General features: G+C 34.0%; 1 protein-coding gene across 2 annotated transcripts in view; it reads left to right on the top strand.

Moving 5' to 3' along the window:
- The window catches only part of MEI4 (meiotic double-stranded break formation protein 4), a 206,581-nt gene that overhangs the window by 133,527 nt on the left and 57,064 nt on the right, over positions 1–15,990 (top strand). For both annotated transcript variants that reach the window (XM_015066324.3, XM_053222547.1), the window contains exon 4: positions 1,715–1,846. In XM_015066324.3, the coding sequence (XP_014921810.1) occupies positions 1,715–1,846 (132 nt within the window). The remainder of the gene's footprint in view (positions 1–1,714; positions 1,847–15,990) is intronic.

Here is a 15,990-nt window from a genome sequence, read left to right as displayed (position 1 = left end):
AATAGGATTGTATTAACTCTAGAAAAACATTTATTTTTATTTTATTACTAGTATTTAACTTTTCGGGGTTCAATAAATTACATTTCTGTATCCTTCAGTGCTTTTACATTATAACATGTGACACTTATTGAACACTTATTAAATGCCTGGCACTGTGTTAACCATTTTTACTGTCTAAATTAATATGCACAACAGCTGAAGTGGGTGCTATCACAATCATTATTTTGCAGGTGTGGAAGCTCAAACATTAAAAAAGGTAACTTGCTAGTAAAAGTTAATAAGCAGTAGAGGTGACATTTGACTCAGGCAGTTAGGTTCCAGAGTCCACAAACCTAACCTTGTTAGTACCCTCATAATTTCATTCCCACTGTCTGAAGTACCTTTTATTTTACTGTGAATTTTTTCTGCACTTTATCTCCTAAAGAATTAAATATTAAGAAAAGACATAAGTACAACTAAAGCATCAGTGGAATACTCAACAGAAATTTTTTTAGAGTTTATATAGGAGTATTCTTTTTTCAGGTACAAACAAAAATGTGAAAAATCTGCAAAAAACTGGCAGTGGAGAGCTACAGAGGGTGTCTTAGCCAGTTACATTATTAAGAAATAATAATGATAAATAACTATGATTTCTTATGGTAACAAATCAATGTGGTTTTAGTATTGAGTTGACAAGTTGACTTAGGAAACTATTACTAAGAACTAGTTACATAAATCTGTATTTATAATAGAAATTTCTTTTGAACTCTAATATGTTCACCATTTTACTGTCATTGATTAAATTTTAAGGTATATTATTAAAATATCTATTTGAGAAATATCTACATTAAGTGTTTATCTTAAAGGACACAGGTGACATTTCCTAATTTCATAGACCATTATTTACTTAACATTATCATTTAAACATTTTATATACAAAAGCAATGTCTCCTTAATATGATTTTAACATGACAAGGTATGTGCTATTTCTTTAAGATACTTCTGAAAATTCCTTTCTCCAAAATATATTAAAGGGTATATTTAATGAAGTTCCAGCTATGATTTATACATAACTTTAATGTGATTTATAATCAGATGGCCTTTCTCTTAATAATTGTATGGGATATAGTTTGTTGTCTCCTAATGTCCTTTTATATTTTTTAGTCATGAGTACTTTTTGCTGCCTCTAGATGAAAATTTATAGTTCTACATTTTTCTCCTCTCTGTCAAATGCCTCTCTCCTGACTTATAGAGAATAGAGAAGTCCTTCTACCTGTCTCTCCAGTGTGGAGTTGGGATTCATAGTGTACCAACAGCTATCCCAAAAGACATTTTCAAACTCCATTCTTTCACTTTTTATATATATCTATATCTATCCTTATATCTAGTAGATAAGCACTTAAGAGTTTTATCATCTCTTTTATTTTTTTATTCATTCATTCTATATATGGTCTATCATCTAAATATAATTATTTATTTTGATATTTCAGCTAAAACTTATATTTCAGCACTTTGTCATACATTTCAAAATATTAACTGCTATAGAAGATGTTATTACTTATATAGTTATAATGTGTCTATTTCATAATTTCGCTTAAGACTGACCCAGAATTATGTTGACACTTTTTATACTCCTGACAGTATGAATTCAGTAATGAAGTCTTAGAAAATGCCCACTAAATATATTTTGACTTGACTTGATAGAAAGTAGAAACCTATTCATTTTTATCTTTAGTTTCAGGTGCAGCACCATGTGTCTCAGAGTCTGGTAACCCTGGGAAGTTGCAGCTTGTTGAGAAAATCTATAATATCTCAGCTTTTATCAGAAGTAAACAGCTTCACTGACATTCTGGGTACCATCAATCAGGTACATGTAACCCGAAACTGTAACTCTTATTTATTTAATACAGCTATAGACTTTTCTTTCCTTTTCTCCTCTCTATTCTTCTTGTCCGGCTGATATTTTAGTTTCATTACCTTTTTTCCCCAAAGTATGTGAATAAAATTACTGTCTACTAAAATTGTAAAGATATTTTCAGAAAATAGTTTTCAAAATAATACCATCTTATCATCCTTACATGCATATATGTGCCAAAGGTACCACTGGTGACAAGGAATGCTTAGATGAATGGCCTTAAATCTCTCTAATCAGGCATCATGTTCCTAGAGCAAAACATTGAGAGGAAAGTGAATAGGAAAGAATGCTGTTTGAAGAACAGCCTCTAACCAGTGGTTTTTATTTCTAATTGCTCATGAGAATCATCTGGTTAACTTTTAAATACCCTATTGTTAAGCCATATGCTAGTTTGGTCAAAAGGAAGTATCTGGATTTAAGATGCAGGTATTGGTATTATTAAAGCTCTTCAGGCATCCCAATTTGCAGCCAGGGTTGAAAACCCGTGCTCTCAGCTCTCTTATCTGTGCAAACTCTTACATCAATGCTGACAAACGTGTCTAAGGAACAGAAGTCATTCCTTTATTTTCATGTTGATACTGGTATATCATGTGTTCACTTTGCCAACTTTTAATACCATTACTGTCTCTGTGATAGAATGAAGCACAATTAAAGGAAATCAGAGACAGGAAGAAACGTTTGGGTAAAAAAGAAAAAAATTAATTAGAAAAATATGTACATAATTTTACATAATATTTCACCAATTGCTTACGTCTAAGTTCCCTACATTTAATAATATATTCCAAAAATACCATTTAATCTAATTGAATTCGGTGAATGACATGATAAATCATCTAGGTGACTACTAAATGGTAAACTCTCTTAAGTGCTGTGTTAGATTTTTTTAAGTAATTGTTACTGGTATTAAGGGGCTAAAAGTGCATTTGAGAAAGAAAGAAGACACATTTCCTGAATGAAAAAAAAAACAGTGAAGTGCTAAAACACTTGCTGGTGTTTGTAGAAGCTCCAACATCAAGGAAGCGATCAAGGTAGGTTGCAGGTCCCTGAAAAGATGTCATGGAAAAGGAACAACTTGAAAAATGTATTTGAAAAGCAGAAGATAACAGAAAATAGAGGCACTGGCTGTACTTTTTAAAATGTGTGCCCAGCATTCTAAAAGTGCAAGGTAAGGTCATGGAATTTAAAAACAGGAAGCCATGTGGGAAATGACTTGATGAAATTAGATTGCTTGTATGGAAAATAACAAAGTACAGACAAGAAATTTTTATTTACATATTCTCATTTAATTTTTATGAATCTCCATGAAGTAATTGTACCTTTTACCTAATATATAGATAAAGAAATAAAACCTTAGAGTGGTTAAGCAACTTGACTAAGATTGCAGAAAGAATATATGCTAAAGCCATAATTCAAACCCAGGCATCTTGATTGTTAAATCACTTGGGAAGAAGGATAACAATGGAACAATAACTACTTTCTGGCAGGTGATAAATAGGGTATTAACATGCTTTACATAAATTTTCTCCATCAAGGAGACAAGGAAACTATTAGTTGGTAAGGAAACAATTAGTTGGTTTCCTTGTTTAAAGACAAGGAAACTATTAGTTAGTATTCTTATAGTATATGACAATATCCACTTCAGCCATTTTAAGCAGAAAGGATGCATGAGTAGCTATGGATTGTTGAGAGGGCTGAGGAAAGAAATTTCAGGCTGTACTTTCATGAATGACTCCCATAATCACACAGCAGAACTTGACTACCAAAGGAGTTTCTGCCTTTGCCATCATGACCAGGAAGCTTCTTAATAAATCAAAGAGATGCTGCTACAGTCACAGGTTCCAGAAAACAGTCCTGCCAGAATGTACAACAGACAAATGTGTGACCTGTGCTGTACCTGTCTCACTATGTGATTCAGTTTGAACTACAAAGTTTTTATGAGTGAATTTGTTTCTAAACCAACTTTATATTCATAACCCTACCAGCAAGAGAGTATAGGAAATGTAGTTTCACAAAATACGGAGGACAAGTTTCAAGATGTCAAGGTAGGAAGATCCTGAGCTTACCTCCTCTCATGGACACACCATGCAATAACTACATATAGAGGAACTGTATTGGAGAAGAAACTGAAGACTATCAGAACAACTCTAACACAGCTAAAGATATAAAGAAAAAGCCACATCAAGAAGAATAGGGGCAGAGAGGTAGTCTGGTTGGGACCCAGACCCCCAGCACACCATCCCACAAATGGGAGAGATATCACAGGTGTGGAGGTCCTTCCTGAAGAGTGAAGTTAAAGTCCACATTGAACACCTCCTCCCTTCAAGGATGTGTACCAGAAAGGTAAGTTCCCTTAATATCTGGCTTTGAAAATCAGTAGGGCTTAGCTTCAGGAGAGCTGGAGGCCTGTAGGATTGGCCTGCAGACAATCTTACTCATTCTTGGACCCAACACAGAGGCAGCAGTTTGTAAAGTACCTGGGCCTTAAGTGAAGGACATTTATCGACTACTTTTAGGGCATGCTAAAGAGTCAGGGATCTGTAGGAACGTTCTCTGGGGACAGAAGTATTGGCAGGCACAATTTTTCTTATCCTTCTTCAGCCTAGTTGGCCCATGCCAGTTCTGAACACTCTCCATCAACCTTGATAGCACTGTGTGACCCACCCTGGTGTTCTGTGGCTGCCCTGACCAAACCCACCTACCCTGGCAGCTGCCCTTCCAATGTGGCTCCCACCCTGCCATACATGGTGGGCAGCCTTATCCAGGATCAGGACTCCTTCAAAGCAGCTTCTGCCTCAGAGAGGGAAGGAAGAGCCCTACCCAACAACAAATCCACAACACTTGCCACCAGGCCTCCCAGCCAGCAACACCAAGAACTAAACCCACCCATCAGTATGCCCACAGCAGCTGCAGCTGGGACTCTTAACCAGCCACTGGGGACCACACACAGTCCACACAGACGACACCCACTGGAGTGCCTTATTCTGAAGAACAGGAAGTATTGCATTTCTGTGCCCCAAAGAATGCCTTCAACATCAGTACAGTACTTTCAAAACCAGGAAATATAGCTGACTACCTAAAACATAGAAACAAATGCAGAGAGCCAAGTAAAATGAGGAAACAGAGGAATATGTTCCAAATGAAAGAACAAAACAAAACCTCAGGGGAAAAAACTAAGTAAAATTAACATAAGCAGTCTCCATTTTATAAAGAGTTCAAAGTAATAGTCACAAAGGTGCTCACTGAACTTGGGGGAAGAATGGATAAACACAGTGAAAGCTTTAACAAAGAGACAAACAATATAAAAAGGAACCAATCAGGGCTGAAAAATGCAATAACTGAAATGAAAAATACACTAGATGGAATCAACAGCAGATTAGAGGATGCAAAACAATGGATCAGCAATCTGAAAGACAGAGTAGTATAAATCATACAAACTGAACAACAAAATGAAAAAATAATTTTAAAAATGAGGGTAAGTTAAGGGACTTCTGGAATACCATCAAATGTATAACACTCACATTGTAGGGATTCCAGAATAAGAGAGAGAAAAAGGGCCAGAAAAATTATTTGAAGCTGAAAACTTCCCTAACCTGTGGAAGGAAACAGATACTCAGATCCAGGAAGCATAGAGAATCCTAATAAAGATGAAGTCAAAGAGGTCTACACCAAGACATTAATAATTAAAATGTGAAAAATCAAAGATAAAAATATTAAATGCAGCTAGAGAAAAGCAACTAGTTACATACAAGGAAACACCCGTAAGACTATCAGCTTATGTTACAGCAGAAATTTTGTAGCCCAGAAGAGAGTGGCATGATATATTATTCAAAGTACTGAAAGGAAAAACACTACAACAAATAATATTCTACCCAGCAAGGCTATCATTCAGAATTAAAGGAAACATAAGTCGTTTCCCATACAAAAGTTAAAGGAGTTTATTATCACTAAACCAGCCTTACAAAAAATGTTAAGTGTACTTATTTAAGTGGAAAAAGACAGAAGAACAAAATTATGGGATAAAAAATTTCACTGGTAAAAGAAAACATGGTAAAGGTAGTAAATTAATCACTTATAAAGCTACTATGAAGGTTAAAAGACAAAAGGAGTTAAGCCAGGTATATCTACAATAATTAGTTAAGGGATATACAAAATAAAAAATATGTCAAATATGTCAAATACATAAAATGTGGGGAGAAGGGTAAAAAATGTAGTGCTTTTACAATGTGTTCAAAGTTAAGTTACCATCAAATTAGACTGAAGTATACTTAGGATGTTCTATATGAACCTTATAGTAACCACAAACCAAAAACATGTAATAGATACACAAAGAATAAAGAGAAAGGAATTCCAGTGTAACACTAAAAACATAATCAAACCACAAGGAAAGAGCAAGAGAAGAAGAAAGGAACAGAGAACTACAAAAACAACCAGAAAGCAATTAGGAGAATGGCAATAAGTGTATACTTATTAATAATTACTTTAAATGCAAATGATGTAAATGGACTACATGCAGCAATAAAAAAAACATAAGATGATTGAATGGATAAAGAAAAAAAATAATAAACCCATTTATATGCTTCCTGAAAGAGACCCACTTCAGACCTAGAGACATCATGACTGAAAGTGAAGGAATGGAAAAAGATATTCCATGCAAATGGACATATGATTTCATTCATTTGTGGAATTTAAGAAACATAAAAGATAACATAGGGGAAGGGAAAAAAAAACAAGATAAAAACAGAGCAGGAGGCAAACCATAAAAGACTCTTAAATACAGAACAAACTGAGGGTTGATGGGGTGGGGGTAGAGGGTGGAGATATAGGTTAAATGGGTGATGGACATTAAAGAGGGCACTTTATGGGATGAACACTGGGTGTCATATGTCAGAGATGAATCACTGGGTTCTATTCCTGAAGCCAAGACTATACTGTATTTTAACTAACTTGAATTTAAATTTTAAAAAATCTGGGCTAGAAATACGTATATCAGATAAAATGGCAAACAAGGGCATTGCATAATGACAGAAGGATTAATCCAAAAAAGGATTTAAGAATTGTGAATACCCATGCACTCAACAAAGGAGCACTAAATATATAAATCAAATATTAAGAAACATGAAGGGAGAAATTCATAGTAGCACAACAATAATAATAGAGAAATTTAAGAGAGCACTTACTTCAGTGGATAGATCATACAGACAGAAAATTAATCAGGAGGCAGAGGATCTAAATGACAGTTTGGACCAGATGGACTTAATAGACATATACAGAACACACCATCCAAAACACATTATTTTCAGGTGCTCATGGAGCATTCTCCAGGACAGATCACAGGTTAGGCCACAAAACAAATCTTAATAAATTTAAGAAGATTGAAGTTATATCAAACATCTTTTTTTTTTTTTACCAAAACAGTATGAAATGAAATCAATTATAAGTAAAAGGTGAAAAAACACACCTGTGGATGTTAAACAACATACTACTAAATAACCAATGTGTCAATGAAGAAATTAAGAGGAAATAAAGTACATAGAGACAAATGAAAATGAGGACGCAATGCTCTAAAATATTTAGGACAGTTTTAAGAGGCAAGTTCATAATGATACAGGCCTACCTCAAGAAATGAAAAAAAAATCTCAAAAAGCAATGTTAACGTTACAGCTAAAGGAACTAGAAAAAGAAGAACCAAACAACCAAAAAAGCCCAAAGTCAGTAGAAGGAAGGGAATAATAAAAATAAAAATAGAAATAAATTAAATAGATACAAAAGAAAACACAAGAGAAAACATCAATAAAACTAAGAGTTCATTTTTTAAAAGATAAAATTAGCAAACCTTAACCCAGATTCATCAAGAAAAAAAGAGCGAGAGCTCAAATAAATAAAAACAGACAGAAGAGAAATTACAACCAGTACCACAGAAATACAAAGGGTCATAAGATAATACTATGAACAGTTATATACCAACAATTTACACAAACTAGAAGAAATGCCTAAATTCCTAGAAACATACAATCTTCCAAGACTAAATCATGAAGAAACAGAATATCTGAACAGACCAATTGCTAGTAACAAAAAGAAAATAGTCATCAGAGCTCTCAACAAACAAAAGTCTAGGACCAGATAGCTTCACAGGTGAATTCTACCAAACATTTAAGGAAGAGTTAATACATATTCTCAAATTATTACAAAAATTGAGGAAGATGGAACACTTCTAAACCCATTTTACAAGGCCAGCATTACCCTGATACCAAAACCACAAAGACACACGAAAAAGAAAATTACAGGCCAATATTCCTAATGAACATAGATGCAAAAATCCTCAACAAATGCTAGCAAACCAAACTCAACAATACATTAAAAATATCATACTCCATGGCCAACTGGGATTCATTCCAGGGATGCAAGGATGGTGTAATATCCACAAATCAATCAATGGGATACACCACATTAACAAAGTATAAAAATCGTATCATCTCAATAGATGCAGAAAAAGCATTTGACAAAATTCATCATCATTTATGATTAAAAACTTTCAACAAAGGTAGGTGCAGAGGGAATGCATTGCAACATAATAAAGGCCATGTATGACAAACCATAGCTAACATACCTAAAGGTGAAAAGCTGAAAGCTATTAAGCTATTCCTCTAAGATCAGGAACAAGGATACCCATTATTCACTTCTTTCAACATACTGTAGGATGTTATATCTCTAGCAATTAGGCAAGAAAAGAAATAAAATACATCCAACTTAGAGCTGGAGAAGTAAAACTGTTGCTATTTGCAGATGACATGATACTATAGATAGAAAACCCTAAAGACTCTGCCAAAAAACTATTAGAATGAATTCAGTAAAGTTGTAGGATACAAAATCAATAAACAAAAATCTGCTATGTTTCTATATAATTATAATGAAGTATCAGAGAGAGAAATTAAGAAAAAAATCTCATTTAAAAATTGCATCAAAAAGAATACAATATAGGGGCGCCTGGGTGGCTCAGTCGGTTGGGCGTCCGACTTCGGCTCAGGTCATGATATCGCGGTCCGTGAGTTCGAGCCCCTCGCCGGGCTCTGTGCTGACAGCTCAGAGCCTGGAGCCTGTTTCAGATTCTGTGTCTCCTTCTCTCTCTCTGACCTTCCCCCATTCATGCTCTGTCTCTGTCTGTCTCAAAAATGAATAAACGTTAAAAAAAATAAAAAAAAAAAAGAATACAATATCAAGGAGTAAATTTAACCGAGGAGGTGAAAGACCAGTACACTGAAAATATAAGAAAGTCACTGGTGAAAGAAAGTGAAAGTGACAGAAATAAATGGAAAGATATATTGTGTCCATAGGTTAGAAGAACTAATATTGTTAAAATATCCATACTACTCAAAGCAAACTGTAGACTCAATGGAATCCCTATCAGAATTCTAATTAATTTTTTCACAGAACTAGAATAAGTAATCATAAAATTTGTATGGAACCACAAAAGACCCCCAAAAGGCCAAAGCAGTCTCAAGAAATAAAAATATGTGAAGGTGTCACACTCCCAGATTTCAAACTGTACTAACAAAGCTATAATAATCAAAATAGTTATAGTACTTATATAAAAAGCAACACATAGATCAATGGAACAGGATAGGGAGCCCAGAAATAAACTCACACTTATATGATCAATTAATCTACCACAAAGGAGACAAGAATATGCAATGGGGAAAAGACAGTCTCTTCAATAAATGGTGTTGAGAAAACTGGACAACTACATGCAAAATAATGAAGCTAGGGGCTCCTGTGTGGGTCAGTCAGTTAAGCGTCAGACTCGATTTTGGCTCAGGTCATGATCTCACAGTTCATGAGTTTGAGTTCCGTATTGGACTCTATGCTAACGACACAGAGCCTGCTTGGGATTCTCTGTCTCCTTTCACTCTGCCCCTCCCCAGCTTGTGCTCACTCTCCCTCTCAAAAATAAATAAATTAATAAAAATGAAACTAGACCTCTTTCTTACACCATACACAAAAATAAGCTCAAAATGGTTTAAAGACTTAAATGTAAGACCTGAAAAAATAAGCTTCTAAAAGAAAATATACGTATTTCTGCTTTGACATCAGTCTAAGAAGTTTTCTCTTGGATATGTCTCCTCATGCACGATAAAAGAAAAAATAAATGGTACGACATCAAACAAAAAGCTTGTGCACAGTGAAAGAAACCATTAACAAAATGAAAAAACAACCTACTGAATGGGAAAAGATACTTGTAGATGATATATTGGCTAAGGTGTTAATATCAAAAGAACTCCCACAACTCAATAACAACAATAAAATACTCACTTAAAAATGGGCATAGGATCTGAATAAACATTTTTGCAAAAAAGGCATACAGATAGCCAACAACAACATGAAAAGAAACTCAGCATTACTAATCATTGGGGAAATGCAAATCAAAACCACAGTGAGATATCACCTCACACCTATCAGAATGGCTGGTATCAAAAAGATAAGAAATAACAGGTGTTGCTGAGAATATAAGCAGGGGACTCTCTCGTACTGATGGTAAGAATATAAGTTGGTGCAACGCCTATGGATAGAAGTATCAAGGGTCTTCAAAAAATTAAAAATAGAATTACCGTATGAATAGCAGTGTCACTTCTATTTATTTGAACAAAATGATAACACTAATTTGAAAAGATATATATATCCCTGTGTTAATTGCAGCATTATTTACAATAGCCAAGATATGAAAACCACATATGTGTCAATTGATAAATGAATTGATAAGGAAGAGCTGGTATACACACACAGCACACACAGCGGAATATTGCTCAGCGGGAAAAAATAAAAGAATGAAATCTTGCCATTCGTGACAACAGGGAGGGTGGTAGAAGGTATCATGCTAAGTGAAACAAATGAGACAGATAAAATCATATAAGTATGATTTAACTTATATATGGAACCTAAAACAAAACTAATGGACAAACAAAACAAAAACAGACTCTTAGAGAACTGGCGGTTACCAGAATGAAGGGAGGTGAGAGGACAGAAAAAATGGGTGAAGGGGACTAAGAGGTACAAACTTCCAGTTATGAAATAAATTTGTCATGGGAATGTAATGTATAACATAGAGAATATAGTCAATAATATGATAAATTTTATGTAGTAATAGATGGTAACTAGACCTGTCATGATGATCATTTCCTAATGAAAAAAAAACATCAAATCACTGTCTTGTTTATCTGAAATTAATATACCATTGTTTGTCTATTATAATTAAACTAAAAAAGATAATGTAGTTTATGCTTTTTCAGCTTTGTTACTCTAAAAAGATGACAGAATGGCTACTGATATAGTCAGTCCAGTATATAAGTCCATATATAAGGTTCAGAGATTCAGTAATATTCTTTTAAGAGATGGAATCAGAGTAGGACACAGGGCAGAACACAGAACACAGGGCAAAGGGTGTGAATAGAGGGAAGCCATTTATTTGGGACTGTCAATACAATAAAGCTTCCACAAGCAGCAAAAGAGATAACCATTGTATATAAGTGGTGTTATCCAAAGGGACTTGAGGAGAAATTTAATGTGAAGGAGAGAGGAGAATCACTGGAAAAGTTAATACTGTAAAACTAAGAGATAAGAAAAATGATGTTGTTGAGAAGAATTAGGTAATCAGGAAGGAATGTTTACTCGTGAAGAGAATAAGTTTAGTTTAGATATATTGAATTTGAGGAAAAACTGAATTAATCTAAATGTAGGCGCAGGGAAATATGAAATTAAAATTTGAAAGAAAGGAAAAGGGCATACCTAAAAATTTGGGAAATACCACAAATATATGGCAATCATGAAATCAGAAAGAGAACAGGGTCTCAGAGAAAAGTAAGGTGGAATGGGAAAGAATATATGAACAAAGAAAAGAAGACAAGCTTTATTTCAATGTGTATGTTAGATGGCTGTTAAATGTCAGACTTAAATGGTTTAAAATATTTGTCAGGAGCCTCTGGGTGGCTCGTCAGTTGAGTGTCCAACTCTTGATTTCAGCTCAGGTCATGATCTTGAGATTCATGAGATCGAGCCCCATGTTGGGGCTTAGAATGGAGCCTGCTTGGGATTCTCTCTCTCCCTCTCTTTCTGCTCTACCCATGCTCATGTGAACACGTTTTCTCTCTCTCTCTCTCTCTCTCTCTCTCTCTCTCTCTCTCTCTCTCTCTTTCTTTCTCTCTCTCTCTCTGTGTCTCTCAAAATAAATGTAAAATAAAATAAAATTGTTGTCAAATATACAGTAATATATATTTATTTCATATAATGTGGATTATGCAGAAAATCCATAAGTAAAAATATTAATGTTAATACCACACTACACATTTTATGTCTTTCCAGTTTTCTTTTTAACTCTTAAGAGTTTTTGGTCCCCAAAATATTTGTATCATACAGCACATAGTTTTGTATTCTGCTTTCTTGTGTAAAAGTGTATCATTAGCACTGTTCATGATTTTGATTGCCTAAGGTAATGTGATTTTTAGTGACTCAATAGTATTTTATGATATTCACATTCTTCATTTATTTAGTCTTAACTGCATGCGACTCTTAACTGGTGATTTGCCCCCCAGCCTTGCATATTAAGATGATTTTTTTAAAAAGCATATCTCTTTTTTTTGAAAAGCATAGCTATCAAAATACCTAATTATTTAAAACAAATATAGTTTCTTGGAGGTTCTAAAAAAGAATGTGAGGGACTTCTGGGTGGCTCAGTTGGTTAACTGTCCAACTTTGGCTCGGGTCATGAGCTCACGGTTTATAAGTTTTAGCCCAGTATGGAGTAGAACTGTTCAGGAGTACTGATGTAGGTATTATTTCTGGGTCATGGTCATGGAGAGAAGAAAATTGTGAAGAAGAGCTTGAGAAATTTACATAGAGGCTTTCTTGATTATTCGTTGACTACTAAGTTGCACCTGTGCAGGAAGACATTCCACAAGGCCAAAGAAGGAAAAACTGCTGAGAAAAGAACTACTGCCAAGAAGCTGTGAACTGAACAATGCACAAGTGGTTGGGACCATCCACATTCTATCCAGCCATAATGGCAAGACCTTATTTAATACTCTGGGCGTTGAGTAGAAAAAGTTTACAACTTAACCATATGGTAATGTATAGCCGTAGGATAAAAGCTATGGTAGAATGATTCTAACAAAGCTTAGAAACAAACTTTGAAAAGGATCTTGCTGATTCACAGCTAGTCGACAACATGATATCATTAATGTCTAGCATCCATTCAGAAATTTAAACATGTGAAGAAGAATGTATAACCCACAGCCATGAGAAAAAAAGATCAGTTAATTGAAATAGAACCAGAAAGGACAGAAATATTAGAATTAGCATACAGGTCCCAACAGCTCTTATAAATATGTTAGAAGAAAACGTGACTAATAAGGGGAAAAACAGGAAATTTAAATATAAAAATAAGAGCAGTATATATTGATAAAGCTATTAAAAACATAACAGGTCAGTATAAATATGAAAAAAATCTTTGCCAGTAATCAATAATTTAGGCTAACATACACATTCCTTGAAAGATTAAAATTCCCAAAACTGGTAGTAGAAAACATAAATTACCCTATTCTAATTAAATATTGTATTTAAAATTATAAACCTTGCCACAAATACAACTCTAGTGCCAAATGTATTCTGCCATCATACATTTGAAGAAGAAATAATAGCACTCTTACACAAACTTTTTACAAGAGAGAATAGGGAAGATTTCCTAACTCATTATGAGATCAGCATTGCCTCAGTATCAAAAACAAAGACATCACAAGAAAAACACAAACTCAGACCAGTATCTTCTATATTCATAGAAGTAAAAGCCTTACTGCATATTAGTAAACAGAATCCAGCAACATATAAAAAGAATAATACATGATGATCAAGTGGGATTTATCCCAGGAATGAAATGTTGTTTTCACATTCATAAAACAATGAATATAATCCACAGTATTAACAGACTTACCAAGAAAATTCATGTGATCTCAGTATATGCAGAAAAGGCATCTCGCAAAATTCACCACCCTTTCATGACTTAAAAAAACAAAAACAAAAACAAAACATAAGAATAGAAGGAAAATTTCTAAACATGATCAAAGTTTTTTTCTATGAGAAACCTCCAGAAATACCCAGTGGCAAAAAAGACTGAATGTTTTTCTCCCAAAACTGTAAATCAGGTATGGATAGTCTCTCTCATCACTTCTATGTAGCACTGTGCTAGAGATCCCAGCCATTTCAATTAGGCTAATGTACTTTTAGGAAGGACGAAGTAGAATTATATTTACAGTCAACATGATCAGGAATATAGAAAATCTTAGTTTACAGAAAGCTACCAAATAGATAATATTGAAATAGAACCACCCACATATGGTTAATGAATTTTAGACATAGCTAAGGTAATCCAATTGAGAAAGTATGGACCAAAAACAACTGAATAAGCAAAAGATTTGAACACAGAAGATATTCTAATGGCCAATAAATACACGAATAACACACAATATCATCAGTCATCAGAGAAATGCACTGAACGAACACTGGCCAGAATGGCTAAAATTACAAAGACTAATACTAAATTTTGGTGGGGTTGTAGGAGCTCATAAATTGCTACTGGGAACGTAAAGCAGACTGGCAGTTTCTCAGAAAGTTAATTATACACTTACCATATGGCTGAGCAATTCAACAACTATGTTGACATAAACAGCTGTTCAGGAATGTACATAGCATTTTTAATTTTGAGTATCAATCTGGAAGTAACTCATATCTCCATTGACAGGAGAATCAATAAGCAAGTTATCTTCTACCTTTTCAGTAGATCTAACTGTAAAATGTATTGAATCAATGATACATACAACAGCATGGATGAACCTGAAAAATACTAGGCTAAGAAAAATAAGCCAGACGCAAAAGAATATACATGATATAATTAAATTTCTATGAAGTTCTAAAATTAGGCAAAACTAATGTATGGTGAAAGATACTGCAGTAGTGGTTGACTTAGGGAGTGGGTCTGGGAGAGACTGGAAAGGGGCAAACAGGGTTGGGGTGTGTGTTTATGAGTGTATGCAATTGTAACTATTTATCCAAATGTACACTGACAATCTGGGCATTCCATTGTGTGTGAATTATACCTCACTTAAAATATATGCTTTGAAATCTAAGTATTTTTTATCTGAACCCCAAATAAATATAATGATATAATTTTTCTTACTGATTTTATACTGTTTTTTTTAGCTCACTTTAAAGACTATTTTTTGTTCATATCATAATGAATGCTAACATGTCATCAAGAACTGTATGAAAACAGGGTTTTTTACATTTGTATTTAACTTGTAATTGACATACAGTGCAATATTGGTTTCAGGAGTAGAATTCAGAATTGATAAAGGAGATGTGGTGTGTATATACAATGGAATATTATTACTCAGCCATCAAATCTTTCATTTCAAGAATGAAATCTTGCCATTTGCAACAATGTGGGTGAAGCTAGATAGAGTGTATTATGCTAAGCAAAATAAGTCAGTCAGAGAAAGACAAATACCATATGATTTTGCTCATATGTGGAGTTTCAGAAAAACAGTTTTTAATGATGGAAAGCTTTGTAAATAATCACTAAGTCAAAAAGAACATATAGTACAATAATGTAATACATATGGATCTGATTCAATCTCTAACGATGCAGGAGGGATCCTATTTTATAAAAATAAGTGAGAAATCTCATCATTTTTGCCATAGGTAATACAGCTTTATGTGGCAAACACTGTTGTAAACATTTTCAACTTCTCCAAGGCTTTTACATATTTTTTTTATTTGTTTACAGTAGATATTTACTAATTTTGATTTTTTGGTTATGTCACTTAATTCTCCCAACTACACTGTTAAGTAGTATTGCTGCCATTTTACAAAACAATTAGGACTAGAGGCTTTAAGTAACCAGTCCACGGTCACGGTAAGCACAGCACCAGGTTATTGGACTCAGGAAGTCTGACTCCAGAGTCTGGAAGATGAACTATGCAATATTTTCTGTTACTGACTGACCACCTTAATTCCTTATATTTAACTGACATTGTTTTATATTTTAATATGTCCTC

Source organism: Acinonyx jubatus, chromosome B2, assembly GCF_027475565.1.
Source record: "Acinonyx jubatus isolate Ajub_Pintada_27869175 chromosome B2, VMU_Ajub_asm_v1.0, whole genome shotgun sequence".
Classification (NCBI taxonomy): domain Eukaryota; kingdom Metazoa; phylum Chordata; class Mammalia; order Carnivora; family Felidae; genus Acinonyx; species Acinonyx jubatus.
This window is presented reverse-complemented; position numbering and strand designations above follow the sequence as displayed.